Raw genomic sequence first — 27,242 nt, forward strand, 5'->3', positions numbered from 1 at the left:
CTCGTAATTTCATTCCTTTCTCATGATGCAAATAAGTGTTGGTCAGCATTAATAATTCACCAGAACGTAGGGAAAACGTCCATGACCTTTAAGCAGAGAAGAAGATGGTAAGGGAATCAGATCGCTGGGTTCCCAAGTGGGAGCCTGGAAAGGTATAAGAAGATACACAGGAATAGAAGGATTTCTTTTTACTCTGTATTTACATTGTATGGAGGACAGTGTAGGTTCTGATAACCTAGCTATGAGAGAAAATTCATCCAACCGCCACAAAGACTTCCAGTGTTTGCAGAATAACTATTTTGAGCTTTCTTATTGCATTAGTTAAATTTTAAAGGAAACTCTTTCTGCTGGTTTAAAAGTGGGTTTTTTGCAAGATGATGTCCTGAAAATGTTGATATAGATAAAGTAAAAAAAAAAAAAGGACGTGTCCCAGAGGTGTTGGACTTGCAGTCCCTGCTCACGCAGCTGAGATGGTGCAGTTTTAATATTTCCAGAAGCTGCTATATTCTATTATTAGAACTATTTGGCTTGAGAGGTATGCATTCTAAATCTGGTTTAGGAGCAGAATCGTACTCTGAGCAGTACTTCCAGTGCACTCTGTGTAGCGCCTCTGATCGTTGCCGACAGTATTTCTGTTGACTATTAAGGTAATAATTCAGTGTACCACATAGTTTGCCTGAAGTGCCCGTGCCTACACAGCAGAATGGAATCATTATGGTAGCACATTATGTCATATCTAAACTGGCACGGGGAAAATACTGGAACACTTGCACATTGGGGCTCTTGTGAGATTGTGCTTTGGTTGCTGTAGGCGCTAAGGCCCAGGTTTCTGCATCTTTCAGCAGTTACCTCTGCTATGTGTGTTAAAAGGGTATGAATGTGTAAGTCCAGTCTACAATCACACTTTTATTTGATAATCTCAATCTACGTTCTGCTGGTGGTGATAAGGAGCCCTAATATTATCTCTAGAGGAACTGGAAAAATACTGTTGCTGAAATTAGTGTTATTTACCTCATATAATTCCTGTTTTTAAACTTGACTCTGCAAGTGCCCGATGGTGCCCGTTGCATCATTAGCGTAGCTGGTTTGTGTAACCACATTGCGTGACCAGAAGACAGCCGTGCTTTTTTATGGGACACAGTAAACATCAAATACAGCGCTAGTCAAATACTCAAAGCACTGATAATGTACAGAATGACATTTGATGTTTACCGGGCTTTATGCTGGATGCTCTTCAGAAAAGTCCAGAGTTCGGGAGCTGAATTCCTTCTATTCCCTTTTCTGCCGTACTCCACAGTGTTCGGGGACGGCGATGGAGGAAGAGCTCCTGCACAGTACGGTGCTTGAGCTCTTCGTGCAAATGTAAGACCAAGGTATCAATAATTAACAGAGGGAGGAATGCTACTGTAAGAAGAGGACAAAACATCATTTATATTCCAAAAAAACTTCATTACAATGGAAAAATGGAAAAAGTCTGAATATTTCCAGAGTACTTAGTACTCTTAGTACTTAGTACTTAGTTAGCATGCTTTGATCTTGTATGTTAGAGAATTGTGGATGTCAGTAAGAGTTTGGTGTGTTTTGAAATGTGGATGATTTTGTACCAGTGTTAAAACCAATGAATTGCTGAAGCAGATGTGCTTTGCCACAAGTAAGACTCTTTAAAAGAGAAAAAATAACTTACTGTAACCTGCTCTCTGTATTCATTTATGCTGTTAAGGGAGCCTGGAATATATTGTTAGTGGAAGAAATAGGTAATTTGCCCTTTTGTGTTGTACCATTAGTTGTTTTAAGATTCTGAGTAAGCGAAGCAAGATGAAATGCAGGAGGACTTTGGTGTGGTTGAAGATGGTGTGCCATGAACATCACTGGTTTGTTCCTGGGGAAATGCTGCTGGGATTCCACCGTGGCATCTGACAGGAGAGGACAAGTCCCTTGGGGCCCGTGGAGATAGTTGGAGTCTGGGTTTAAATACACGTGGCCTTCATGGGTGATCATGGTCAAATATTATTAGAGGGACCAGCTCAATATTTTGACCTCGCTCTGTGAGTGTTACTTCGTTGTTTTTGTTTGTTCGTTTGTTAGTTTTTTCCAATTTTTTCGAACTTTACCACTTGCCGAAGTGCTTACTTGTATTCACAAAGAGATTCTTTAAATCCTGATGGGTGATCCCTTCGACCTTGTCTTCGCGTGCCATTTTTCTTTGCGTCTAAATGGTACCTGTGTGGTATTTGCGAGTGTTTTATTGATAGAACAGTTTATAGACATGACCTTTAGAGGTAGGTGAGTCCGTTGCTCAGTGCGACTTTATGGTTCATCATTTGTGTTTGTTCTCTGCGTTTTTTCGTAGCCTGGCTGTACAACTTGAGTGCTTGGCTCTACAGAAGTTCTGCTTTTGCAGCTCTGTACCAGGAAATGCACTCGCGGAACTCACCAGCCTTCAGAACAAGCAACCTTTTATAGGGGAAAAAAGATGTTTTGTTTCACACACACACAAAATATTGTCAAGGCTACTGCAGCAAAACAACTGTTACTGTGTTCTCAGAAGTGTCCTGAGCGTCGTGTTTGTGTAACGAGCCCTCACAACTCAGCCAGCGTAGAAGCTCTTCTGAAACCACAGATACTAAATGGAGAATGCTCCTTGGCAGGAGTAAGTGCCTCACGTTGTGTTCTTTTATCTCAGGAGCTCTTGTTTTTGAAGTGTGCCAGTTCCAGCTTTTGCTCCAGTTCAGAAAACTGCTTTAACCTCTTCCCAAATAATTTTGAGTCCCTCACTTTGATCTCTGTGTCTTTCAACACGGGACAGCAGAAAAGGTTTAGATTCAAGAAATCTCACAACTCCCCTGAAGTTCTTGCTTTTGCATGCTATCGTCTTGCTTGGTTTTATCTTTTGGTACAGAATACTTGGAAAAAAATAACCCAACAGATGGTAGGGAAGATTGTTTCAGCTTAGTCTTTCAAGAGTTGGCTGAGGTTGCCATCAGGACACTGCGAGCGTTCGGCTGGGGATGCCAGGACTGGCAGAATCCAGCTGTTGGCTTTAGCATCTTTGACATTTAAAACAGGGTGTAAGAATCATTGTTGAATTTAAAAGATCACTATGTTAATTACCAGTTGTTGATTGACTGCTATGTAGGAAGAAAACCCAACTCTGTTTCAGCCTCTCTTAACTTCTGTTGATGTAGATATTTTTGTAATGTTCTGTTTCAATACTATGACTTCAGTGTCTCTGAACAATAATAGAAAATGAAGGTTTTGGGGTTTTTTTTGTCTTTTCCCTTCCCAGCAGACAAGCCGCAGTGGTGGGACTTGCGTCTCGATTCTCTTTAGCCTGTAGAACGATAGAACGAGTCTGTATTTGAACCAAAGCTCCTGGCTTTGCATCACTCCTGTGAGATTTCCTACTTGCATGGTGTTATTTCAGCTTTGTCAGTGAGCCGCAGCAAGAAGCCCAATTCTGAATTTTGAGGTTGAACCTTTTCTGCTACTGTTTGGTTTTAAATGTGTCGCTGTAGTTTAGCAAATAGATGTAGGCAAAGGCATTTACAGCTGGGAATAACTTTCAGAGTGCATTGCCTCTTCTAGCTGATAAAGAGCTAGAATTAGTTGGGTCTCGATTAAGGGGCTCAAATTAAACTCAGAGCTGTGGTTCAAGTTATTTTTAGCACAGTGTGTCTGAGTTCTCTAAGAATTAGCATGAAATCAGGTAAACACACAAATGACTAATTGTCATTTCCCAAAAAGCTGTCAGCAGGTGAGAAATACCTGATTTACTACTCACGGGTAACTTGTTTACATACATCCTTCTGCAGCTTCTCTTTAAAACCAATAAAATACTGGTTGTTTTCTATTTTATTTTATATTTGGTGAAGCTTAGTAATTTCACACGTGCATGCAGATTGCTGTGAATCAGGTCTTTTGATTTTTGCACAGGCCTCCTCAGTAATTACTTTTATATATTTATTTCTATACTTTTCTATATAGAAGACCTCATTTATAGAGTTCTGTCACTCACAAGGTAGCAATTATCTTTTCTCTCTAAATAGGCTGCTCTGTCATATGGGGTGTGTATAGTTTCTGGTTTCGTTACCTGAGGGTTTTGCGTTGTTCTTGGCAAGTTATCCTGACTAAGAGAGGGAAAAGAGCAATCTTAGGTTATTCCTTCTTTGTTGTCCTGCCTGACTTTGAGAGCTCTCTGCTTGGAGCCCTGCGTTGCATTTGTGGCCAGGGGGATGGAATGTGCACGGGTAGCTGCACTTTCAGAGCGCCGACCATTAACGTCATCTCTTTGTTAATATACACAGGTGATAAAATAACTGAACTGAAGGGGTTGTCATGGGTCATACGGAAAATGGTTTCTTGTAATTTAGTTTGTGATGAAAAACATTGACAAGTATTTTCCTTATTCCACAGCTTCCGTTTGAAATGGAAATTTATTACATCCAGCACGTGATGCTTTATGTTGTGCCCATCTATCTGCTGGGGAAAGGAGGTAGGTTGGCTGTTCGGTCTCTACGTGTTGAATGGGTCCCACGCAATGAAAACGCTGTGCTTGAATGGTTACCACAGGCTTTTCTCTTACTCCTTTTTACCAGTTTTCTGTGTGTTTTTACTTAATAGTTCCTGGTGTTATGTTGAATTTGTAACCTGGGTAGCAAAGACTTCTTCTGCCAGGCAGTAAAAACGTGGTCTTGCCCAGAGGGATATCAAGAATCTATTGGCATAATTTGCACTGTCGTCTTGAGTAGCATCTCTGCTGTCTTGAAGTATTCCAAGCTGGTGGTGGGGTGCATTTTTAAGGCTTTGCCTTCCTGTGTGTCTCTAGGGAAGTGCTGCAACTTAAAATGAGCTGAAAAACATTATCATTATACCCCATGTAAATATTAATTGCCTAGTTAGATAAAATCCTGAAATTCTGAAGCTCTAATGAAATGTAGTGGCACATATTAGCGCAATGCTTGCTTGTTATCTCTTCTAGCCACGTTGTTAATACTGTGTTCCAATCACTTGTACCATAATCGTTGGGTAAGTCTGGGAATCCCAAACTGTTCCACTGGCAGTGATTTTTCTAATTGTCGCTGGTTAGAAGGGAACCGTGTGTGTTCATCTGGTGTGATGCTCTGCCCCCCTCTAGCGTTGACGGGCCTCCGGCTGCATTCCTAACAGACCAAAATTGGTTCATCCAGGAAATAAAAGATGATAATTTATGGTCCAGATGCTCAGTAACCTGTAACGAAAACCCTGAGAATGTGATGTCAAGCAGTGGGACACGATTTAGCAAACACTCAGAACCACAGTCAGCCTCTTCCATTGCGGTGAATCTTTTGTGTTTTATACCAGCAGTCACTTATAATCCTTCACACTTATTTCACTATAGATTTGTAACCTTTTTGGTTTTTGCTGCTGAGTGAAACTAAATAAAAATGATCCAAAGGAAAAAGAGAATTACCATACTTCAAAAGATCATTCTTTTTCTTTCTCTCACCAGAGAAGTATGCAGGCCACGTTTAATTTTAACCCATTTTGGATAGCACCAGTTTCTGGCAAATAATGCTGAAGTGCAGTATAGTTGTAGAAGTTACACAAACTCCCAGTCAGTGCAGAAGCGGAATGGGGGACAGTGCAAAGAGCCCTGCAGTGTAGGCGATGACAAACCCAGCTCTCGTGGTCTCCTTAAATCACCTCTTTTGATGGCCTTGAAGTTCCCACTTAACATCATTTTAAGATGTGTATTTAATTGGCTTTAAAGTTTGGCCTTGAATTCCACTTGATGTTTTCCTTTGATTTTTGTTGGTTGGTTTGTTGTTTTGGTTGTTTTGAAGTAAAGCTTCTCTGGGTTCTTCAGTACCTGTTTTCTGGGGCTGATAGGACCATCCCTATAGTTTGAAGGGCTTTGTGCTGTACAGTTGTCACCCTGGTGCCCTTTTCCAAGTGTTTGCCCTTTATTTACCAGCATTTGCTGCCATCTAATGTTGAGATGATAGCACTGACATTTCTAAAAGAACTTTGTTGGCTAAAGATCAATGGAGATTGCCGTAGGCTGTGTATCCACTAACTGTTCAATTCTGGGCAGCTGGCTCCTGATCACCTGCCTGACTGTAATTCCTCGTTAGCAAAACGCCCGTGGAGCTTTGTGGTGGTTATGGCTGGTGCCACAGGAGACCTAATGCATGATTTTTGAAGGAAAAATTACTTGGCCTAAACAGTTTTGTGTATATTTTGTCATTTCACTAGCACCTTTTTTGAAGTACTGAGTAGAAGAACTGCTGCTCTTTCTGTAAGGAATATAAAGAATAGTTTCTGAGAGCAGCAGGTAATATAAGCCCTGTCTGAGCTGATGCTGGTGACAGTAGCTGCACGCAGGGAAATGGAGATCCCCTGGCATCACGTAGTATTTTGGGATCTACACAGAATTCAGAGCGGCTGTGGGGAAACAGTGCTTTTCAGGCTTATCCTCTTGAGAACATTTTTCCTGTTTTCCCCTGGAAAGGAAGTTTGGTCTCTAGGCTGGCTCAGCAGGCCCCGCTGCCAGAATTAACTCATTGACCGAGGCAAATAAAATGGAAATCAATTAGCCCTCGCATTTTTATAGGCTGGAATATGAAGGAATTGTAATAGTTGCTCTGAGTTTTGGATTAATCAGGTTTACCTATAATTGCAAGTCTACTGAAGGCTGGAAAACTGGCAAAGCTCTATTGAATTCAGTGGTAATGAAAGCAAGACATTAATTAGGAAACAGATATTATTTTAACACCCTACTAAACTGAAAGAATGTATTATATTGGGGCTCTAATTCAAACAGAGGAGTAATTTTCTCCTGCATTATGTTTTCACAGAAATATTACTTTCTATTAAGTTGCAGTGTAAAAGAATTCGAGGCTCTTTGTTGGTCTTCAAAGCCACGCTTCCATCTCCTAGACAGCAAACTTAACCAGGTGGCATGTGCAAGGCCCACAGATTCGTGTTGCAGAAGCAGATGAGGAACCCCAAACTCTTCAGTCTATGTGAAATCCTTCCTATCAATGCTATTGAAATAATGAAGTTTAATTTAAAGTGAAGTAGTCACTGCCGTGCTATTTCAACACAAGAGCAGATCTCCAACCTACTTGGATGACCCTCATTTGAACACTCAGCTGTCTGGGCCATGAGTATTTTTGAGAATGTGAATAGTGCCAGGCTGGCAGTTGGATTACGTTTTTGAAAGTGCTTACCATGTAAGAATTGGCCTGTGAATAGAGTGAAACTCATTGCTACCTATTGAAATGTATTTCCTATGTAAGCAGCTTGTACCAAAGCCAACACAGGCCGCTCAGACAACCACTCCGCTGGGTCTCAATTGTCCTGCTTGTTTCTGGTAACAGAAAATAGCCCGCACTGCTCCATTGAACAGTCACCTGTCAAGGAGCAGGACTGTAATCAAATCTATAGTAATTATTTATCTAATGAGACATGTACAGAAAATATCCTAGGCATTAATTTAAAATGACTTTCCCAGAGCACACCTGGGAATCCGGAATGCTCTGAAATATTTTTGCATGAAGGTCATCGTTTCCTTTTTGTCCCGTGATGTCCAAGTAATGCTACTGCTGAAAAATCACACTATTCTTTTCAGGGTTGCAAAGTCTAGCAAGGAGGGATTTTTCTATGATACGGCGGGATCGAAAGTCCGTAGGGAGTCACTAATGTATTTTTTTAAGCTTTGCGATGAGGGAGGTTGTAGCAGTGAGAGATTCTTTGCTGGAGGAACCTGACCAGCTCTCCCCCGTGACTTGGGAAACGTGATTCCCTGACTAGATTGAGGCTGGACACGAGAAGCTGGGGTTGAGAGCCAAGTTATGCCACCGATCTGTTGTGCCATCTTGTTCCCTCAGCCTTTCAGTGACTGCTTTCTCCCTCCGGTCATGTTTCACAGCTGGGTTCTCCTGTCTGGTTTAGTGTTTATATGCTACCTGCACTGTAAGTCCCCCCAAATATCCAGGTCTCTGGATTATAGCTTTTCTGACACGTCTTCCAATATTTAATCATATCTAATGGGGCAGAGAGCAGACAAAGGCAGATTAAAAATGCCATTGTATCTGGAACTCTACTTCTTATAGCAGCTGAGGTGCGTGACATTGTGCATCTTTTTCTTTTGCATCCCTAGATCAAGTCGTTAAAGTCATAAGGAAAATAACTGTTTTTCCCATATATTGCACTGAAATTTTCAGGTCTGCTAGGAGAAATCTTGAGAACTCTGTAAACTGTTTTTTCTTCTCACCATATGATGTTTGAGTATTTAATTCCAAAAATAGTCTTGTATTTAAGGGTGCTTTTATTAGATCCAGTTTCCTTGGTACATTCTAGATTACGTGACTTTGTGTTTTGTCAGTAAAATGACAAAACCCAGTTTTGGGAGGAGAGAGAAAGGTGAACCCAGGAATAATGTGATATCTGATTCTTCATTTGAAGGGAAAAGATATTTTACGGTAACTGTGATATCTACTGATTATAACATTGTTTGTAGTGTGTATCTGAAACTATCTCCAGAGCAATTCTCATTTAAGAGCACAGTCTGTCAGTAATGGATTGATGACTTCATCCAGCTGTTCTGTTCCTGGGCGTTATTGATGCAAGTTTTGAATAGTTAAACAACCATAAAATTAAGAAGTGGCAATTAGGTTGTGTCCTCATGCAGCCCTGTGCTGGAACTGCCAATTCCTAGGTTAGCTCTGGGCGTGCTGAAGCCATAGCTCCCATAAGAAGCTGGTGTTTAAGTATAAATAACCTGATTTTTAAAAGTTCATTGTGCACTATTACAATGTTTCAAAATCATGTGGTACTTCTGTGGTAGAAGGAAGAATGAGGTAAAAATCACTGGTGTTGGTGAAAAACCAGCAAATTTAATGAGGTGTAACATCTTCCCGCTGGACCAGGAGGAGGGAAAAAACTGATCAGGATGCTGCAGGTAAGAAATAAGGCTCTGGAATATTAATCACTGTAATGGTATTGAGGAGGTTATCAGCTAAAGCCGGGTGCCCTGACATCCCCTGAAGAGAGAGGGTTATTCATGAGTGTTGGATGGACACAGCAGTTCAGCTGGAATATTGATGTATTCCTCTCTTTTCAAGGTATCTACACTCCAGAACCACTCTGCAATTTCTGGTGGGCTCTTTTATCCACGGGGTTTATGTTTGTGTATCATTTTAGCATCTTGCAGATTCTGGGATTGGTAAGTAAATACAGGTTAACAAATGGATAGTTCGCAAATACATTTGAAGTAAAAACACTGACTAGTTTTTCTAAGTGTCCAGATATATATGGGTAAGAGTACTTGCATGCAAACTTTTAATTGCGTGTTCAGTGGGCATTTGCATCTTGTCTTGCATAAGTATCAATAAAATATTTCATAAATTTGTTATGTACCTGCGTAAATCCATCTATTAAATGCACAACTGAATTTGGATCCGCTTTCCTTCTGGAAGCTTGTGTGGAACAAAGATCGGCACCTAAACATTTTCAATTATTACGGTAATTTCAGAATTACCATTTTAGGCGTCTGAATCGGTGCAACCCGAAAATACTGTTAATTTATACATCTGTTGTCACTTTCTCAGGCTACAGAAGTGAATTTGAACAACATGCTGTGTCCCGCCATCTCAGATCCTTTTTACGGGCCCTGGTATCGAATCTGGGCGTCCGGACACCAGACTGTCATGACCATGGCTCACGGGAAGCTGGTAATCCTGCTGTACTACAGCGCCGTCCCCGCCTTTAAATGTACCCTGGACTTGCTTAGACTCCCGACTAAGAAAATAGACTGAAATGTCTCCCCGCGGAGCGGTACGTACAGGAATCCAAGACACTTCTACTGGAAAACAAAGAGGAGGGCTGAGAGGACAATGCGTTTATACTTCTCCCCACAGTTTATTGCCTCAAAAACACCTCTGTAATCAAGTGAGGGTTTTTTTAACTGCTGTTTCTCACTGCCTGTTGCCAGTGGCAAAATTAGTGGCCTTATTCTGCAAAAGGTTCATGTTTTATACATTTTGTGTAGATTACAGTAGAATCTTGCTAAGCCACTGTTTAAAATTAGGCCAGGATCTGTCCACATTCCAGCAAAGAGTGTGATGGTGCTACCTTGTTTTGACTTATTTTCCATTAAATATAAGTACACGTAGATCATAGGACAGGAAATAAAGCTGAATTACAGCTCTCCAGTGCTGTGAACAGAGCACACGTTGAAGTGGATCGTCCTGGCACAACTCCCAGCACTTGAATGTTGCAAAATGGTCCCAGTGAAATGCTGTACAATGAGCCCCCCAGCCCTAAGTGCAAAAGGTTCTACTGTATTTTCTTTAAGCTGGTTGAAAATCTTGGGGAACAATAACTCCTTAAAATTTTTTTAATCAACTACTTAATTTCTAAGCTGCTGTGGATAAATATCTATCTGGCCAAGTCCCATCAGATCTTGATGCTTTGGAGATGCTTATATTCAAGTGAGTGGAAAAACACCATGTTGAAATAATTTCAGAAGCCCATGTTACGCATAAGCTACGACAAGATATTTCATCCACTGTTCTGACTTTGAACAGAATGTTGTTTTCACTTCACTCAGACTGGAGAGGGAGTGGAGATACAAAGAAGTCCAATGTGTAGACATCAGTTTTCTTCTTTACTTACTAGATTTTGAAACATTCCTCCTCTGTTCTAGACTGGTCGTCACTCAGGAGAGTGGTTAGTGGAGAAACAAAATGAACCCGTGTTCTCCTTCTACAGCTCTAATACATTCTGTGCACTGATTTTAAATACAGATAGAAAATGGAATGTCGAATCAGTGCAGGCCTCTCCTGAAAAGGAAGTGTTCCAGTTTCCTTGTATGACTAAATCTGTCAACGTGTCTTTTGGAGAAGAGGGTGCAGATAGGCAGAATAATAACAAGTAAACTGTGCGAACCGGTGCAAATGTTCCAAGGCTGGAGGAGAAACTGTTGGGCAGAACGATGGGAAATCTCGGGCGTCTTCCTCCAGATAGTTAACGGTGAGTCTGTTTTGCAGACTGTTGTGTTTCAGGGCTGCGGGAATTTTATTGTACAGAAGTTGATTGCAATTTATAGATTCATTGTGTTGTCAAAGCTGTGACTTGTAAGATAAAACCATCATACCTCCTCCAGCTGGGCCACCTGCAGATGTATCCTCAAGTTAAGGTACAGTCATTTATACCTCAAGAAGCAAAAAGTAAGAATGAGATGGGGTTGGCTTTTTTTTTTTCCTTTAAATATAGATGTTCTAATTGGTTTGGGATCAAATGGCTACTTCAAATATCTTTACCCCATCTCAATCAGAAATGTACTCTCCCAGGCTCTCATTTACAAACTAGTTTCTGACTTTCTTCCAGGCCTTGCTGTGTGTAGATACACAGAATAAATATACTATACTCTCACAACCTGAGGACGTGCAGCATATACCTAAACCATCCATCAAACATGTATAGCTAGTCTTAGTTAGACAGACTATACAGCTCCTTGTGGTTTTAATCAGAGTTTTCGAGAGAGCGCTAAGGACCAGTTGCTGATCCTGCAACTGTCCGAGTACATGATGAATTCCATCAAGTGGTCTTGCTGCTGCTCGGTAGAGCTGGGCTTGTGTTGATGGACTCAGGCCTAAAGAAAGTGTTGAAGGCCTGAGCCAGCTTGTGGAAGACACTGTTTAGTGCTGGACTTGCTGTTTATTTCAGCAGATTCAGTATTTTATGGTGAAATAGAGGATGTTGCTGGGAGATGCTGAGGTGCAGAGCGCTGGATGCTAAAAGCATGGCCCCCATTAATAGACTTCATCGGCTGTGAATAGCTGAATGAAACATTGAAACATGCCCATGGGCACCGTCAAGTGTATCATGGTTGGTTTATTTTCTTAAGAATTTGGCAACATGCCTTATCTTGGATTCAGTCCTGTTTAGAAGGAAAGTTTGGTATTACAATAGAATGATTTTAGCCAAATTTCCAAATGTTATTTAGAATTATTATTTGCTTAACTTTACTTATCCGTGTTTTTTTTAATTACTATTTTAAAAAATAATATATTTTTTCTTCAGAATATCACAGCTACAGGAAACATTTTTGAGTTATGTGAAAGCAGCAGCTCTTTTTTTTGTTTTCAAATTACATTTCCTATCTATAGTCATATGCATCGGGGCATTCTCAGCCAGTACAAACCAGCTGCTAATTGCCCTCATTGGCTGCCTCTGGTCAATTAAGACTGCAGAAGCATTTAAATAAGCTCAGGTGTCTCATTCACAGCAGACTGCTTGGAATGCACAGTTTGTGAGCTCTTCTGACTGACTTAAACTCAGTAGCAGGAATGTTAAATACAGCCAACGCGAGGGGTGTTGAGCAGGTTGTGGAGCGTGTTGAACTCTTCCATACCAATTTAAGTTGCTAAACTGGCTAACGGAACAAGGTAGAGGGGGAAACCAACTATTGCACTCAATGGGCTTTGGAAGCTGCTGTAAGAGTCGAATGGTGCAGCGGATCAGGGAGGCAGCGGAGCCTTCACCTGGGACCGAAAGCTGTTGCTTCTTTGCTTGTTGTATGATATCGACAAAGCTGGTGGAGAGTAGAATCATTTAGGTTGGAAAAGGCCCTCGAGATCATTGAGTCCAACCATTAACCTAACACTGCTAAGTGCAGCACTAAACCATGTCCCTGAGAACCTCATCAACGTGTCTTTTAACCCCTCCAGGGATGGTGACTCCACCACTGCCCTGGGCAGCCTGTTCCAATGCCTGATAGCCCTTTCTGGAAAGAAATTTACCCCAATATCCAGTCTAAACCTCCTCTGCTGCAACTGAGGCCATTTCATCTTATCCTGGCGCTTGTTCCTGGGGAGCAGAGCCCGACCCCCCTGGCTCCAAGCTCCTTTCAGGCAGTTCAGAGATCAGAAGGTCTCCCCTCAGCTCCTGTTCTCCAGCTGAACCCCCCGGTCCCTCAGCCGCTCCATCACACTTGTTCTCCAGCCCCTCGCCAGCTCCGTTGCTCTTGGATGTGATCCAGCACCTCCATGTCTTTCTTGTAGCGAGGGGCCCCAAAGTTAAATTATTCCCTCCCCTCACCCCTTTATGAAGGCTTTTTAAGCTCGGTGTTTCATTTTGGTTTATGGTCTGGTGCCACAAGAACCTGCATCAGCATAGCTGATGGCACAGAAGGCACAGAACAGGTGGGAATGGGAGCAGAAAGGGAGCAAACTTGGGAAGCTCATGTCCTGGAACGTCACGTTCTCTGTTCCTCACGTCTCTGGTGTCTGTTTGGAATATACATCAGACAGAGCTTGTTCAGTGTGCAGGACGCTGTTTGAACGGGAAAGCAGCATGCTTCATCGCCATACAGGTTAGTTATTCTCCTCCCTGGCAGAGCCTGATTTCCTTTTCCCTGAATGGTTTATTTTATAGGCTCTATAGATGATTTCTTTGGTTGCTTTTATGCTTATTTATGCTGGAAATTAAAGAGCAAAACTGTAGTGCTGTTGAAGGCCGAGTGCCATTCTCTCCCATGGCATCATGCACACAGTCCTGGGCAAGAGAACGTGAAGCTGTTCCACAGGACCTGGGGATGGGGTTCTTACACTGCTGCAGCGCAAGGTGCAATTGCAGGGGGAGTCCAGGTTCTCCCTGGTCAAATGACCCTAAATCTTTTGCCACAGCACTAAGAGATGTGAGAACGTGAGCAGCAGCGTTGGGGCAGCGCGGGAGGCGCCTGGACAGGCTGCTCTGGCAGCAGCAGCCGAGTGTCCCTCACCCTGCGCTGGTGACCACAGCGCGTCGGGACAACCCCAGAGGACATCCCGGTGCAGCGCCGCTGCCCAGACTGCTCAGGGAGGGGGGGGGTGTTAAGGTGTCTGCACCCTCTACTCTCCTGATTTTTAGCGCTGCGGGCACTTCAAACAAAAGAAACAAGGAGCGATGCGATGGATGACTCTGCCAGTGAGCGGCTGTTTAAATTTGCCTCCATTTGTACACCGAAACGAAGCATTAGCACCTACACTAAACTTGTTTGTGGATGCAGCCTTAGGGTAAGCGCTTAGTCCTCCAAAGCAGAAGGTGAGCTGGTGAAATTCCGCACCACGCTGCCGCCTGCGAGCACGGAGGTGGTTGTGCCGAGGCCCCGGCTGTGCGGCTCCGCGCGGGGCTGCTTTCGAGCATTCAGACCCTGCGCGCGGCTTTGAGCTGTATCTTTTAACTTCCTCCTATTGAAGCACCAAAGAATTTGCGTCTTGTTTCTTTTGAAGTGTGAAAAATAGCAGCTCTTGACCACGCTTGTGTAAATCACGGAGAAGGCCCAGGCTATGAACACGGCCCCAGATGTGGTGGGCTCGGCTGCTGGGAGCGCCGCCTGCCTCGCTGAAGCGGGAGATGGGAGAGGTCAGGTTCTAGAGTACATCACTGTAGGTTTATCCATCTGTTTCTGGCCACAATCAGGGTTTTGATATATCTGTATATTTGATAATGTCTTGTAAAGTCCAATTCTATTTTCCTTTCAGAAATAACTATTTGCAAACCATTAAATTACTGTACTTTGCTTTCATGTCCTAGGTCTTGCATCTAAACCACAGGCATTTGTTTCCTATGCTAATGGAAAAATCGAAATGTACTGTTTTTCTGAGTGTTGCAATTTTTTCACTGGAGGTGGATTCTCAGGCATTGAATCAGTCCTGATAGTTAACAAAGCTCTGGAAAGGCCGAAGCCGAGGAAGCGAGCGTATGTCAGCCCTTCTGTTAGGAGGCAAAAGGTTTCTACACACAGACAGGTCAGCTTTTGATGTTTTCATTTTTACAGTAACAAGACTCATAACAAATCTGTTGGTTTCTGTGGTCTCGTACGTAAAGTGCTATTGCTGTAAATCCGTCTTGCAGCTTTTAGTGTAACTTAGTCGAAGCCAAGCTGGTTTTTCTTTTTTTTTTTTTTAAATGGTTTTATTTTTAATTCAGGGTCGATTTTGTACTTTTTAAAAATGGTTTCTGCATTCAGCGAGTCGCGATCCCCACGCTGGGGGCAGAGCACCCGGCCCCATCGGGCTGCGCCAGGACCCGCGCTCCGCGGGCTCAGCCGCCACCTGCTGCTCCTTCTCAATCATTTGTAAGAACGGTATAAATTTTGTAAACTTTTTAATGTGCTAAAATTTGGTTATGAGGTAACATTTACAGATGGGGGTAATTTGTGTACTTGGTTGGGGGTTTTTTTTGATTCATATTTTGGTCTGATGGGGTTTTTTGTCGTCGTGCCCTAAGTCCAGATCACTGGGCGAATAGTTGTTAAACCTTTGAATTAAAACAAATAAATGCGTTTTAATCGATAACTGTAGTTTTGTTTTCATTCTGATTGTGCCAGGCACTGAGCCTGTCTCGCTTAAGGCTTTTTATAACTAGGTAAGAAAAGCAAAATTGACTTTCTTTCCACTTCAGTTTGTAACATTAACAGTTAAGAGTCACAGAGGGGCTTTAATATTAGATAGTGGATCATCACATCAGATGAGAACAGGGATTCTGGCGTTGCCGGGTGAGTCTGGAAGCGGGAACGGGGATTTCTAGGAGCTGTTGTCACTTCCGTGGGACCTGTGCCTGTTCATCTGTCCCACAGCAGCCAAGCCCCAGTTTGCTGTCAGCCCTCGGTGTCGGCCATAAATCCTTTAATGGCTGTTTAAATGTTCCCTGTCCGTGTCTTGCAGGTGAAGAACTCAGGAACCAGTAGCTGTTCCTGTTCTACGGCTCTTCGGTAGCAAATCGTAGAACACGTGCAGAAGTTTTCAGCTCAAAGCTTCGTTCAGAAAGCCGCGGTAATTAAGGTACTCAGAGAATCTCATACCATAGGTGATAGCAAAGTAGTTTCAATGCACTTCAGAAATGTTTCTGGTTGCCATTAAAAATATATTTAAATAGACTGCAATAATGTTGTGACTCCTGCATCTCAGCCAGGCAGGTATTTCATTGTGAAAGTTCCTGGCAGATGCGGCTCTCCCTGGATTATTATCCGTGCACTGCAGAGGTTTTAAGCTTTCACGCCAGTGGAGCAGCAGAACCAATTCTCACCTTAATTTCTCTTGAACAGTAAAAAGGCTGATAAAACCAAAGCAGAAATCTAGTGCGAAGTGCTTTGTGGAAACCTGAGATGAACTAAGCAGGCAATTTCCTTTGCCCGGCACTGCTAATTATCCTCTGCATCTAACTGTGAGTCAGCCTTTCATTGTTTAATAGCAACGTATATGTAGGAATAAGCAAGTTTCCACCCCTGAAACATCCTTAGTACTATTCTGCTAGTTTGATTGTTACGGTGTAATAACTGCACAGCTGGCTGAAGGCGCAAGGAGTGGGCAGATTTCGGTAGGCAGTCTGGACTAGCTGTACGGCACAAAGGAATGGAGCTTTAGGCAGGTTTTACCCAGTTCTGACTAATGATACCAAAGCCGTGAGGTACTAAACCAACAGTGGAACCTACTTACTTGGGCAAATTTTCTCTTAATAGGGTTTTTTTATTTTCTAAACCAAGGTTTCAGTGCAAATGGAGTAATGGCTGCATCACTCTTCAACATCTAAACGTTACAGGGATTTTACTGGTTTGTTCTCAAACACTGCATCTACAGACAGGAGATCTGCTAATATAGAATTAGTCAAAGGCAAACAAAACCAGTTCTAAAATCAGATCTGAATTCCAGGACACGTTAACAATTTCTCGCTTTGTTTTGGGAGCTCTCCTATTGAGGAAATACACTCCCTTTAATTCAGACGCGTTAGAAAACGTCTCCCAGTGCACTAAGAATTTGGCTGAGGGCAAAAAGTTCTCCAAGTGGGATTGACCTGTCTGGCTGCTTGGTGTTGTCAGCAGCTGGATGGGGGGTTTGCTGGGTCGCGGGGTTCCTGCCCTCTCAGTAAAGCACGGGGACACCCGAACCTGCCGCGGTTCAAGCTGGTGACGAACTGAAGCTGCTGGGATCGGCTCAAGTAAAACCATTTAAAAATGGCCCCGCCGTGTTAAGACTCGAAGCTTTTGGGGAAGGCGAAATGACTCCTCCCCACCCTCCTCCTGGTGAGTAATGTTGCTCCCCAAGTAGTCTGGCAACGTCTGGTTACTCCAGTAGAACTGGTTCTACAGCAAAGTGCTTCTCCCTGGCGCTGAGCGAGCAGCCCGAGCCTGGACAGAACTCCCTGAGTCCAGCTGGACATCAGAGCAGAAAACAAATCACTTGTATGAACACTGATAAACATACCGATACAAATAATGATATCCCTGATGTAACTGATACAAATGCCCAATTAACTTGGAGCGTCCACAACCTGTTCCTACAGCAAAATGGGAAGAGTCAGTCACAGGCAAATCCTCTCATTAGCCCTTAATGAGAGCACCAAGTGCAAATACTTAAATAAAAATAATTGACCAAGCCGCACAATTAAGCAGAGAAACATAAAAAGAAATGGTGATTCTTTTTCCTTATTTTATTGGGTAAATGATTTAAAAGGTAATAACAATAGTGTTAAAACTACTACAATATCTTTCCACAGCCATATCTCACAGACCCACAGATAACCTTCTAGATTTTTTTGTCTTTTTCCTCATTTTTCTCTTTTTTTAAGCCATACTTATATTAAAATGCCCGTTTCAACAGTTTCTTCACACTAACAGCAATTAAATGTGGAAGGAAGGAGGATCTAGTTATAAAGGAAGGGGGGTCGGGTGATCTGTGATATTATTGTCATCAATCAAGTCTCTAAGGAGGGAAGGAAAGGACAGAGGCCCCCGAGCTACTCCAGGCAGCTCGGAGCCCCTTGTGTCACCATGTTCACGGGAACTCAAGATGCTGGTGAACCTTTTAAAGTCATTTCTTTTTTCTTTTTTTTTTGGTAACATATAAAACACTAAAATAACTTAGAAACTAGATCCAAATATCTCGAAAAGAATCAACTTTGATATACAAAAAACAGTCAGAAGTTGTTACAAAAGTTCCAAACAAAAGTTGGTTTTCTCAGTGCGTTTATGTACCAGCGCAGTTACTGGGTCCAGAGCAAACAAAGAGGTTTCTCTCCTTTATTTTTTTGACAGTAATAAAAAACGAGGAAAACATATCTTTGTATATAAAGAATCACTGCTGGTCTTAAGAATAAATGTAACCAGAAACCCTTAAATCTGAGAGGCACACTTTGGGTTTCTCTTTTTTTTTTTCTATTTTTTAATCCTTTTTTTTTTAAACATAAAGGAAAGTCACCAGTTTATTTAAATGGAGGAGACACTCTGACTCCCCAAATAAACTTAATTAACATCACTAGCAAAAAATCAGTTAGAAACTGTACAAAAATAAAAAAGTGAACACCTTCAATCCTGCAGGGCTGTGGTAAGGACGGGAAGGCAGGCTTAGGAGCAGCATCTGGGCATGGCTGGAGGCGTCTTTGGTTCCATCTGACACACACGGGAGGTGTAACCTACTCCAGACAACAAGGTCGAGAAACCCGCGCATTTGGAGACGAGTCAAGAGGTCCGGATACAAACGCCGGGGTGTGCAAACGATTTGGCTGCCTCGGTGGAACGGGAGGCGTGAGGTCAGAGCCGCGCGGGGACACGCGGGTGCTGCCGGCGGCACGGGACGCGCTCCCCGCCGGGCTACGCAGAGTTTAGGTCAGGTCTACGGTCTTGTTGTCTAACTCAGTTTACAGAACAGGGGTTTTAGGAACATGAAGCAAAAGAATTTAAACAAAGAACCAACCAAGCAACAATCTCTTTAGTGAATAAGGCAAACTGAGTAGTGCTCAGAAACATTCGCATTCCAACTTAAATAAGCTACTTGGTTGTACCTTAACTTCTTTTAAAGTACCCCAAATTAAAAAAAAACAATACAAATCTGTATCAAAAACCAGCGACACAGCTCAAAGGTACTGACCATAGCTCGCGGGGAACGGCACCCGGGGAGGCTCGAAGCACACAGACCTGTTCTGTCCCAGCGCGTCACAGTGAACTGCACGGGTCGTACAGAAACCCACGGTTACACAGAAACAATCCAAAGCGGTTCAGCACGGGCGTGCTGAGGAGGTAGGTGCCCTAGAACACTGTAGACAGGCTGATTATTCCGATCTTTAACAACAACAACAACAGAATATCGTACAATCTGATTGACCACAGACTCTGTAACAGTTTAATCAGTGATACAAAACTCTGGTCCAGAAGGGTCTGGCGTTAACTCATTTCAAAGCACACCTTTACAGTTTGTATAACACCCTTTTAACTAGATTTTTAAGCAACAGCTACTAAGAGATAGACAACAATGCATTGTGCATTATGCTGGATACAAAAAGGAGACAAAACTATCCTTTTCCCCCCCAAGCCATGGTGGGAAGTATTGCTGACCTTGTCCTTAAAAACCTGCAGGATTGTTTATTCATCAGTATATCATTATTACACTGGTAAGAAATTCTGTATAACATCTGCATATATCGAAGATTTTTTTAAAAAAATCTGATATGATTTTTTTAGATCCGCATGACCAGTCACGTGACCTGCTTGAGGTTGATTAGCACCTTTCAATACATATATATTTCTATATATAATAGATCTTTTTTTTTAAAAAACATCTACCGGTGCGCTCATACGGCAGCATGAGCGCGTTGAATGAGATGACAGCTGGAGATGGGGTCGGGTGACTATTTGCTCTATTTTTTGCAGCAGAACGGTTCCGTTTGTGCTCAGTTTCCCTATAAGGGCAAGGAAAAAAACCCCACCACAACTCTCTCAGGTAGCCACCGCTTCACCGTTTCCACTCGAAGACGAATCCATTTAAAAGTGTTCCCCAAGTAGAAACAAGACAACAGCGACATCCAAAATAGCTTCTGTAGAAACATCTAGTCATTTCTGCAGCTTCTGGCTGGCTTCTCGTGGCTCCTGAAATTTCAGGCCCTCTGCTTATAAATTAAGGCATCACAACTGAAAATGTTAATATTTGGACATCAAATGCTGTGGATGAAGGAAATTCCTACGACCTTCTACAAGAACCTCCATTAGAATGAATGGCAATCTAACCTGGCGGAAGGGATGAGCGCTATTGACCCACATCTGCTTTGAAAACTTCCCCAAACGTTTGCACAATTAGTCTGATTTTTTTTCAACAACTGAATTTTAACTGATTTTGTCCATCTGTATTTTACATCTATATATTTACAGACATTCATTATGCAAAATTCCTGGGATTTCTGCTTCCTGTGCTTTACTCGCTCGCATTAGGAAGGGCTTTTCTAGAACAGACGGCGTGCGCTGTCCCTCACAATTTGCACCATTGTTGGGAGCACGTGAGCAACCGGCTCCCAACATGTACTGGGTTTGCAAATACACCGCACAGACCTGCTGCTAAATCCTAAAGCTTCCAATGAGTTGTCTTTGTTCTGCCCTGTGCAGGGGTGTCAGTTACTACACGCAGTATTAGAGCTCACAAGAACTATTCCTGTTGACGAAAACAAGTCAAATTGTGACATACTTGTCCTGTGCTCGTCCACAACAACCTTTTTGAAACAATAGTTAATTTATCTAACTATTCAAGACTTGATAAAACTCAACAAGGTCAAAAGCAGAACGAACAAATCTGGGGTTTTTCTTCTCTAAAACAGGTTTGCTATTAAAAATAATATTACTTAAAAAATGAAATCCCCAAAAACCTGACAGCAGAGCAGATTCAACAGTTTGCTAGAACGTCTGGCTTATTTGCTGTGTTTTTCCTATGAACGTTACATACAAGTATATAGTTATGTCATAGTCAAAGGCACTAAAATCTAAATCCGTTTTCTTCCCAATATGAAATCTGTTACTCACCAGCCCGTTTTTAAACCAAATGTCCCTCCTAACGTGAGCTCATCGGAAAGGCATCGGCTCATTACAAACGCGTCACGGTGACAGTTGCTGACAGGGCCGGACTGTCCTCCATTCCCGGCGCAGAGCGGGAGCCGGAGGGGCCCGGTCACCCCCCGGTCACATCCTGGCCCCTCGGAAGATGCTGCCGTGTGAACGTCACCTCCCATTGTACCTGCACTCGCTCCTCTTCATCCAACAAAGCATTGTCTGTCACCTTCGGCATTTTGGCTGAATGTGCTGTATATAGCTACATGAAATCTTCACTGGGGGGGGTGAGATGTTGTACACAAAACATTATTAAGAATGTTATGAAAATGCAATTCATTGTCTAGTATATACCTGAATCTGATATGTTTCGTTCCCTGTCACACCTATGAATGCAAAAGCCACGAACGCCTTTTTGCTGAGCAAAGCATCCCTAACTGTAATCCTTCAACTCTTCCTTCCATCCACAGTCACAGAAAGCCTTGATTGATATAATTCAATGTTAACGAAGTAGAAATTTAAAGTTTCATAAAAAACCCGAGGGCTATATATGCTGCAAAAAAATCTGCAGTGACTCAATAATAAAAAAAGGATGGGATCTTTGTAGTAATGCGTTTTTTCCCTCCCGTTGCCGTGATGAGCTCAACCAAGTGCGAAGCCTCAACACGGCAACGGAAACTATCATCATAAAATGGTACAGTAATAGAGATAGCTAGACCAGGACGGGGCAGGGTCTCCGGGGAAGAGGTCTGCAGAGAGGTCCAGTGACTGGTCATGCGGCTCAGTGTCAGGAATAATGGTTGTACGGTGGAAGGGGGTGCCCGATACCATTTTGGAAGTGATGATGCTGACGATGGGCAAGGTACTCTGTGTAGCTCATCGTCATCTTCTCACTACGGTACCTACAAAAGAGCAAAGAGGCAAATTCAAGAACTGTCACCGGGAAGCTGAAAGCTGCGTTTGTTGAATGGTGTGTTCAATGGTGACGGCGCTGCAGGAATCACACGAACCTCAGTTGCGTGAGGGCGGGGGGAACCGCCGCGGCTGTCACACCACAAACCACAACGTGCGTGCTTAGGAAAAGTATTTTAAGCAAACACAACTGTTAAAAATTGCTGCCCCAAGCACAGGGAATAGAAACTCGAGATCATTGATTGAGAATGTCCCGTATCTTCAGCCAACTCTACGGAAAACCTGGAAGAAAAACTGTAAACAAGCACTACACATTTTTGGGCTGTTTTTAAACAATCAGTGTCAATTGCCTGCCAGAGTCTGCTTTGAAAAATAATCCCAGCTACATTACACAGAGTTACGTTCTTTTTAAACTCAAATCATTGGATATCTCAAGTTGGAAGGGACCCCTAAGGATCAATTCCCTGCTCCTTGCAGGATTACCCAAAACTAAACCACATGATGAACAGCATCCTGGGGAGCCTGTTCCAGTGCCGGTGAGGAACCTTCTCCTACCGTCCCATCTCAACTTGCCCTGGCGCAGCTTCAGCCCATTTCCTCATGTCCCAGCCAGTTTTGGTTTCTTGGCAAAATACATTCCTTATACATTGAGGTGCACAGAAATTGTCGTTGAGGAACCATAGCCCTGTTACTCTTCTCCTCAGCTCTCTCTGTTCTTTTTGAACAGAAGGTAAGGTGTAAAGCTGAAATACATTAAAAGATGCAGGTTCTCCAGTTGAAAATTTAGCTGCATTCTGGAAATCCTTCCTCATTTACCCCTCAGAACAGCACATTTTCCTTAGTCACAGCTACATCATCAGGTTTCTGTAAGAATCCAGCCGTCTGGACAGTCACTGGGACACGGTGTCTTTGTTCTTCATCCACAAGATCACTGGACAAGTAATTCTTCTACTATTAAAATATTTGTCTTTCTAAGAAATGCTTTGCGTTCTATCTGGTCTAAACATGAACTACTAGTAAATAACAGCAAGATTTGTAGATGGAAGACGACAAACGTGGAAACTTAACCAAAATCTCAGGCCTTGTCCTCTATGAGTGAATGAACAACCAGCAGAATCCAAGTATTTCCCATGTCTGGAAGGACTGGGTTTTAATGATGGACAAGGGAGTCAAGCCTAGCTTATAGCCAGCTGTATTAGAGAGGAAAGAAACTCCAACGAGATCAAGACACAAACCCAAGATAATACATACAACATCTATAGAACTCATCTGGTGACCCTGTAAGTCCCTAAAAGTTGATAAAAGGAAGGATAACAGTTTGTTATTTGTATCAATAGTACGTCAAGTGTGGCCTCTCTAAAGAAGATCAACAGTCAAGATTAGCATGGACTGGCTAAGTACGGCTTAGCAGTAATTTTATCCTGCAAACTTATCAAAAGATAGAGTTTTAGAGGCATTCTTACAGACGTTTCCTCCTCCGCCCTTCACCGCGTAACTACAACATTATGGGCAGAATATCTGCTGCTAATTCTGAAATATTTTTACTCCCGCCCACTAAGAACATTTTCTTAAGTTACCAAAATGAAAACACAGCAGTGCAAGAGTGACACTGCGGAGCCAAACCAGGCGGGTACCCTCATGTATCTGAAGCCTGATATTTAACAACAGCCTCTGCTTTCTTGCTGAGCGTCACCAAGCCCCGTGCGGGGCACCCATGTTCTCACTGGTGTGGCCAAAGGAAAGAAATCCTTAGTAATAGATACAGGAACTATAAAGATCTGCACTGAGCACCGATGCGGAATGAGCAGGTGACAGTGTGACAAGAGCGGCGCCCATCGCTGGTGTCCCCGTACCTGGTGAGCTTGATTGTTTTCCTGAAGTCGTTAGTGATCGGAGCTTTGTAGCCTCCTTTCCTCAATAAGGAATCTATGGTTTGAATGTGGTCCCATCCTGTTGAATTGGACAGTGGGGAGAATTAGTGAGAAACACGGCAGGAAGAACAGATGTTGCAAAAATACAGCGCGTAGCGTTATTGGTACTAAAGTGCTGCAGAAAACTCAGAATATCCTTCCCTGCTCAAGAGCAGTCGGAGGAAAATACGACCTATGGATTTCTTTACATGCAAAGTTTGCTCTACGAACAACACACACGTTTTTAACTCATAGTTGAAATATTTTAAGAGTGGACCCAATACAGGCAGGTGTCCTAGATACCAAATTAAACTTCTCTGAAATGTTGGGGTGTGATCGTGTATCACAATCACTTCATCGGTTATAAATGGCTACGACAGCAGGAAAAGTTACATTTCTGTATAAAATCAAATTCGAAAGAATTATGAGCTGAACACGTGCAGAGAACTTCAGAGATCAGAATTCTTCATAAATATCACTTAACTTCACAGTGATACGTCTCATTTCAGAACTGCTACATTATGTTATAGGTGTCTGGGCAATAAATGTCTTGGAAAGCCTCTGAACCTTCAAGTGCCCCTTTGGAACCAGAATTCCCAAGTGCAGATGATCCTCGGTAAAGGTTTCATCCTGTTCTGAGGGGATTGACTCCAATATAAAAAGCGCAGTCCGAGTCGGCTGCTCGGTCCAAACGGTTCCTACTTAACCAAATCTACTCCAGATTTGTAATTCACTGGGTAAGTCTGCGCCTCTATTAAAAGGGACTTTTATTTTGGACTTCCATATTGAAAGTAATGCCCTTTCACCCATCAAAAAATCCAGGGAGGCCGTGTTTCTAAAGGGAATGCAGTACTAGCAGAAAGTGCAGAGTTGGAAAAAAATATATACATATCCATATATATTATTGCAAATTTAGGAATAAATCAGCTGTTAAGATAATTGATCAGACATCTCATCACTTAATAGAGTATTTGCACGTCACTAATATCACAACAGAACAAGTACAGGAAGCTTTCGACACCTGCACCATTGCCAGCGCTGTTACCACCCCTCCCTATTTTATTTTCCTACAGCTCCAATGCACTTATAACTTGTTTAAATCCCACTGAACCCGACAAGGGCACTGAAACAGGATGGAATTGGCCTTTCATAGAAGAGCCTTCTTACAATTCAATATCGCTCCATCATCTGACGGCAGCGCAAGGTCAAATATTGCGGTTTAGATTTATATCTATGTTTAAATTCTTCACCAGATCATACGAAATAAAGTGCAACAATGACCTTGCTCCTTTGCAACCTCCGGTAAGTAGGTGGCGGTGCGTTTTGATCCTTTTTCATTGATGAATTCTATTCTAATGCCATGTACACCCACCTGCAAGAAATTGGCAGCTTTTAGTACATTAAAAGAAAAAATACCAATACAAGAGATTTCTAACATGATAAAGCCCAGAGTGTGAACCTTTGGGTGGTTAATACCGTTCTGCAAAGAGTTTCAAGAGGTGGCACTGAAGGGGAACGCTGGCAAATCCAGCGATGTTTCAATTAAGAGCATTTATTTCTGAACAAGGAAAGATTTGTCACATTATCAACTTGAGCCTGGAGCCTTCAAAATTCCCACTAAGGTAAGACAAGGAGATATTCCAAAGCATTCAGCTTCCAACTCCTGTTTCCGTGCTACTATGTGCTCTAACATGACAAAATGCTGGCATGGAAACAAAGATTTAATCCCAAACATTCAGATGTATATAAAGTTGAGCTGCCCCCCCTCCTTCATTTTTAAAAACACCTTTCCAGGGCATTTTTTAAGCAGCCTTGTTTTCCAGGTACTGGATCAGCCACGCCAGCAAACGTGTTCTATTGCCAGGCATTTTAACTCGCATTTGAGTTCTGTGTGTATCACAAAGCGTTAGTCAATGGACATTCTTATTTTCATGCCCACGTAACTGTTACTGCCATTGAAATCCAAAGTAGCAATGAACAGTTTCTTCCAAAGCATATCATGTTATTTTGTATGACACTTCTTTCTGGACACAAATAAATCAAAACCCAGTTTCCTCCCGTGACAACCTATTTTGCTGTAACCGCATGACAGTCAAAACCAAATCAGTTGCTCAAGCAACTCTTGTGTTCAGCTGCTCTGACTCCAAGTTCCAAACACAGTTTACAAATCTCTTCTCTTGTATCAACTCTCCGACCACACCGAGAGGAAGAAAAGATGTTCTTCTCCGAGCGGTGGTTTGTCAGCTCCATCTCTGAACAGCCGCAAGCTACAGACATTCTCAAACAAACCAGCTGGTCTGTAATTGTACCGTGTTCCTTACGACACCGCAGAACAGGGTGACTTTCCCCTTTATTTACCCAGCCAGTGCTCTGGAACAGCTGCACACGACGTTGGCTGCAAGGGAACAACTCAGGGCAAGCCACTATTGCGATGTATCGGAAGCTGACCCCACTCTTTATGAGCTGAATTCTACAGCTATTTAGCCTGATGTGTAACAAATACGCTGGCTTGCTTCTGCTCATCTTTTAGTAGGGCTTATATATGACATTCTGATGTAATAACAGAGGCAAAAGACTACTCGGGAGATCCGCTCTCTACTTCATGACAAGCATGCTGTTTTTTAATGAATCATTTATTTACATACATGGAACCACTGAATATCACCCAAACAGAATGAAACGTAGAGATCAAGACTCTTTCTTCCCTGTTCTGAGGAACAGAAGGTGCAGGAGTTGCTGGTGCTGCTGCGGGTGCAGGGAGGAAAGTGTTTCCACAGCACTAGAATGACTTTGTCAGCAATGAAAAGCCACCTGTCGGTCAACATTACTGGCGACATCGATTTCAGCTGATATTTAAACCAGCGCACACAGGCTAAAGGCCTTTTGTGCCAACACAGCAAGTGGGTACAATTCTGCACATTTTACTTCACTGAGGGAGAGCAACTTGAGGGCAAAGATCTCTTTCAAGGTACTTTAAGGAAGAGCCGCTTCATTCTAGTCAATTCTAGCTGGTTATTACCCTGTTGGAATGACAATATTGTTTGCCAAAAAGTGTCGTCTTATAATTACATACAATCGTCATTTTTGTGTTGTTTTAATTGAAAAAAAAATGAGAAGAGGGTCTGAATTAGAAAGGCTTTACCTTCCAGAAACCCCCCCACAAATTCTTAATTAATGAGGAAAAAAAAAGTCTTCATTTGCTATAATATGAAATAGAGAGGGACTGAGTAGAGGCACTTGGCTTTTCTCTCCTGTATTTCTAGGACAAGCGGCGTGCAGGAGACACATTAAATCATTTGCCACTGCACACTTAGAATCTTCCCAAGTTCTTCCTGAGGGACCCAGCCCATGACAGTTCACAGCGCTCTGTTCCAACTCGGCGTTGTGTTCCGGCCCCCGGGCGCTGCGGGGGGCACACGGTGCCCGTGTGAACACACCTGCATTGGGAACCCACAGCAAACCGGAGCCGGCCCGGGCAGGAGTTCAGATTGTGCAGGAAAGAGGAGCCGTGGTGGGAGAACAGATCAAAAAGATGAACGTAACTACGGCTAAAGCAGGGAAGGAATGCCTGCTATGCATATCAGACG

At 42.7% G+C, this 27,242-nt stretch overlaps 2 protein-coding genes across 3 annotated transcripts in view; one reads left to right on the plus strand and one right to left on the minus strand.

Moving 5' to 3' along the window:
* TMEM164 (transmembrane protein 164) overlaps positions 1-17,886 on the plus strand; it is a 34,803-nt gene extending 16,917 nt beyond the window's left edge. Inside the window, exons 5-7 of one of the 2 annotated variants that reach the window (XM_082062074.1) lie at positions 4,414-4,492; positions 9,108-9,208; positions 9,594-17,886. In XM_082062074.1, coding sequence (XP_081918200.1) covers positions 4,414-4,492; positions 9,108-9,208; positions 9,594-9,800 — 387 coding nt within the window. In that variant the 3' untranslated portion in view covers positions 9,801-17,886. The remainder of the gene's footprint in view (positions 1-4,413; positions 4,493-9,107; positions 9,209-9,593) is intronic. The other variant, XM_082062075.1, reaches the window with a different exon arrangement.
* Positions 17,841-27,242, minus strand: part of AMMECR1 (AMMECR nuclear protein 1) — a gene marked incomplete at its 5' end in the record, with an annotated part of 65,978 nt that continues 56,576 nt past the window's right edge. The window contains 3 exons of the mRNA XM_082062073.1: positions 17,841-21,735; positions 23,599-23,695; positions 24,937-25,027. Coding sequence (XP_081918199.1) covers positions 21,621-21,735; positions 23,599-23,695; positions 24,937-25,027 — 303 coding nt within the window. The 3' untranslated portion in view covers positions 17,841-21,620. The remainder of the gene's footprint in view (positions 21,736-23,598; positions 23,696-24,936; positions 25,028-27,242) is intronic.

This window comes from Streptopelia decaocto (genome assembly GCF_964273445.1).
Source record: "Streptopelia decaocto genome assembly, chromosome: 10".
NCBI classification, from domain to species: domain Eukaryota; kingdom Metazoa; phylum Chordata; class Aves; order Columbiformes; family Columbidae; genus Streptopelia; species Streptopelia decaocto.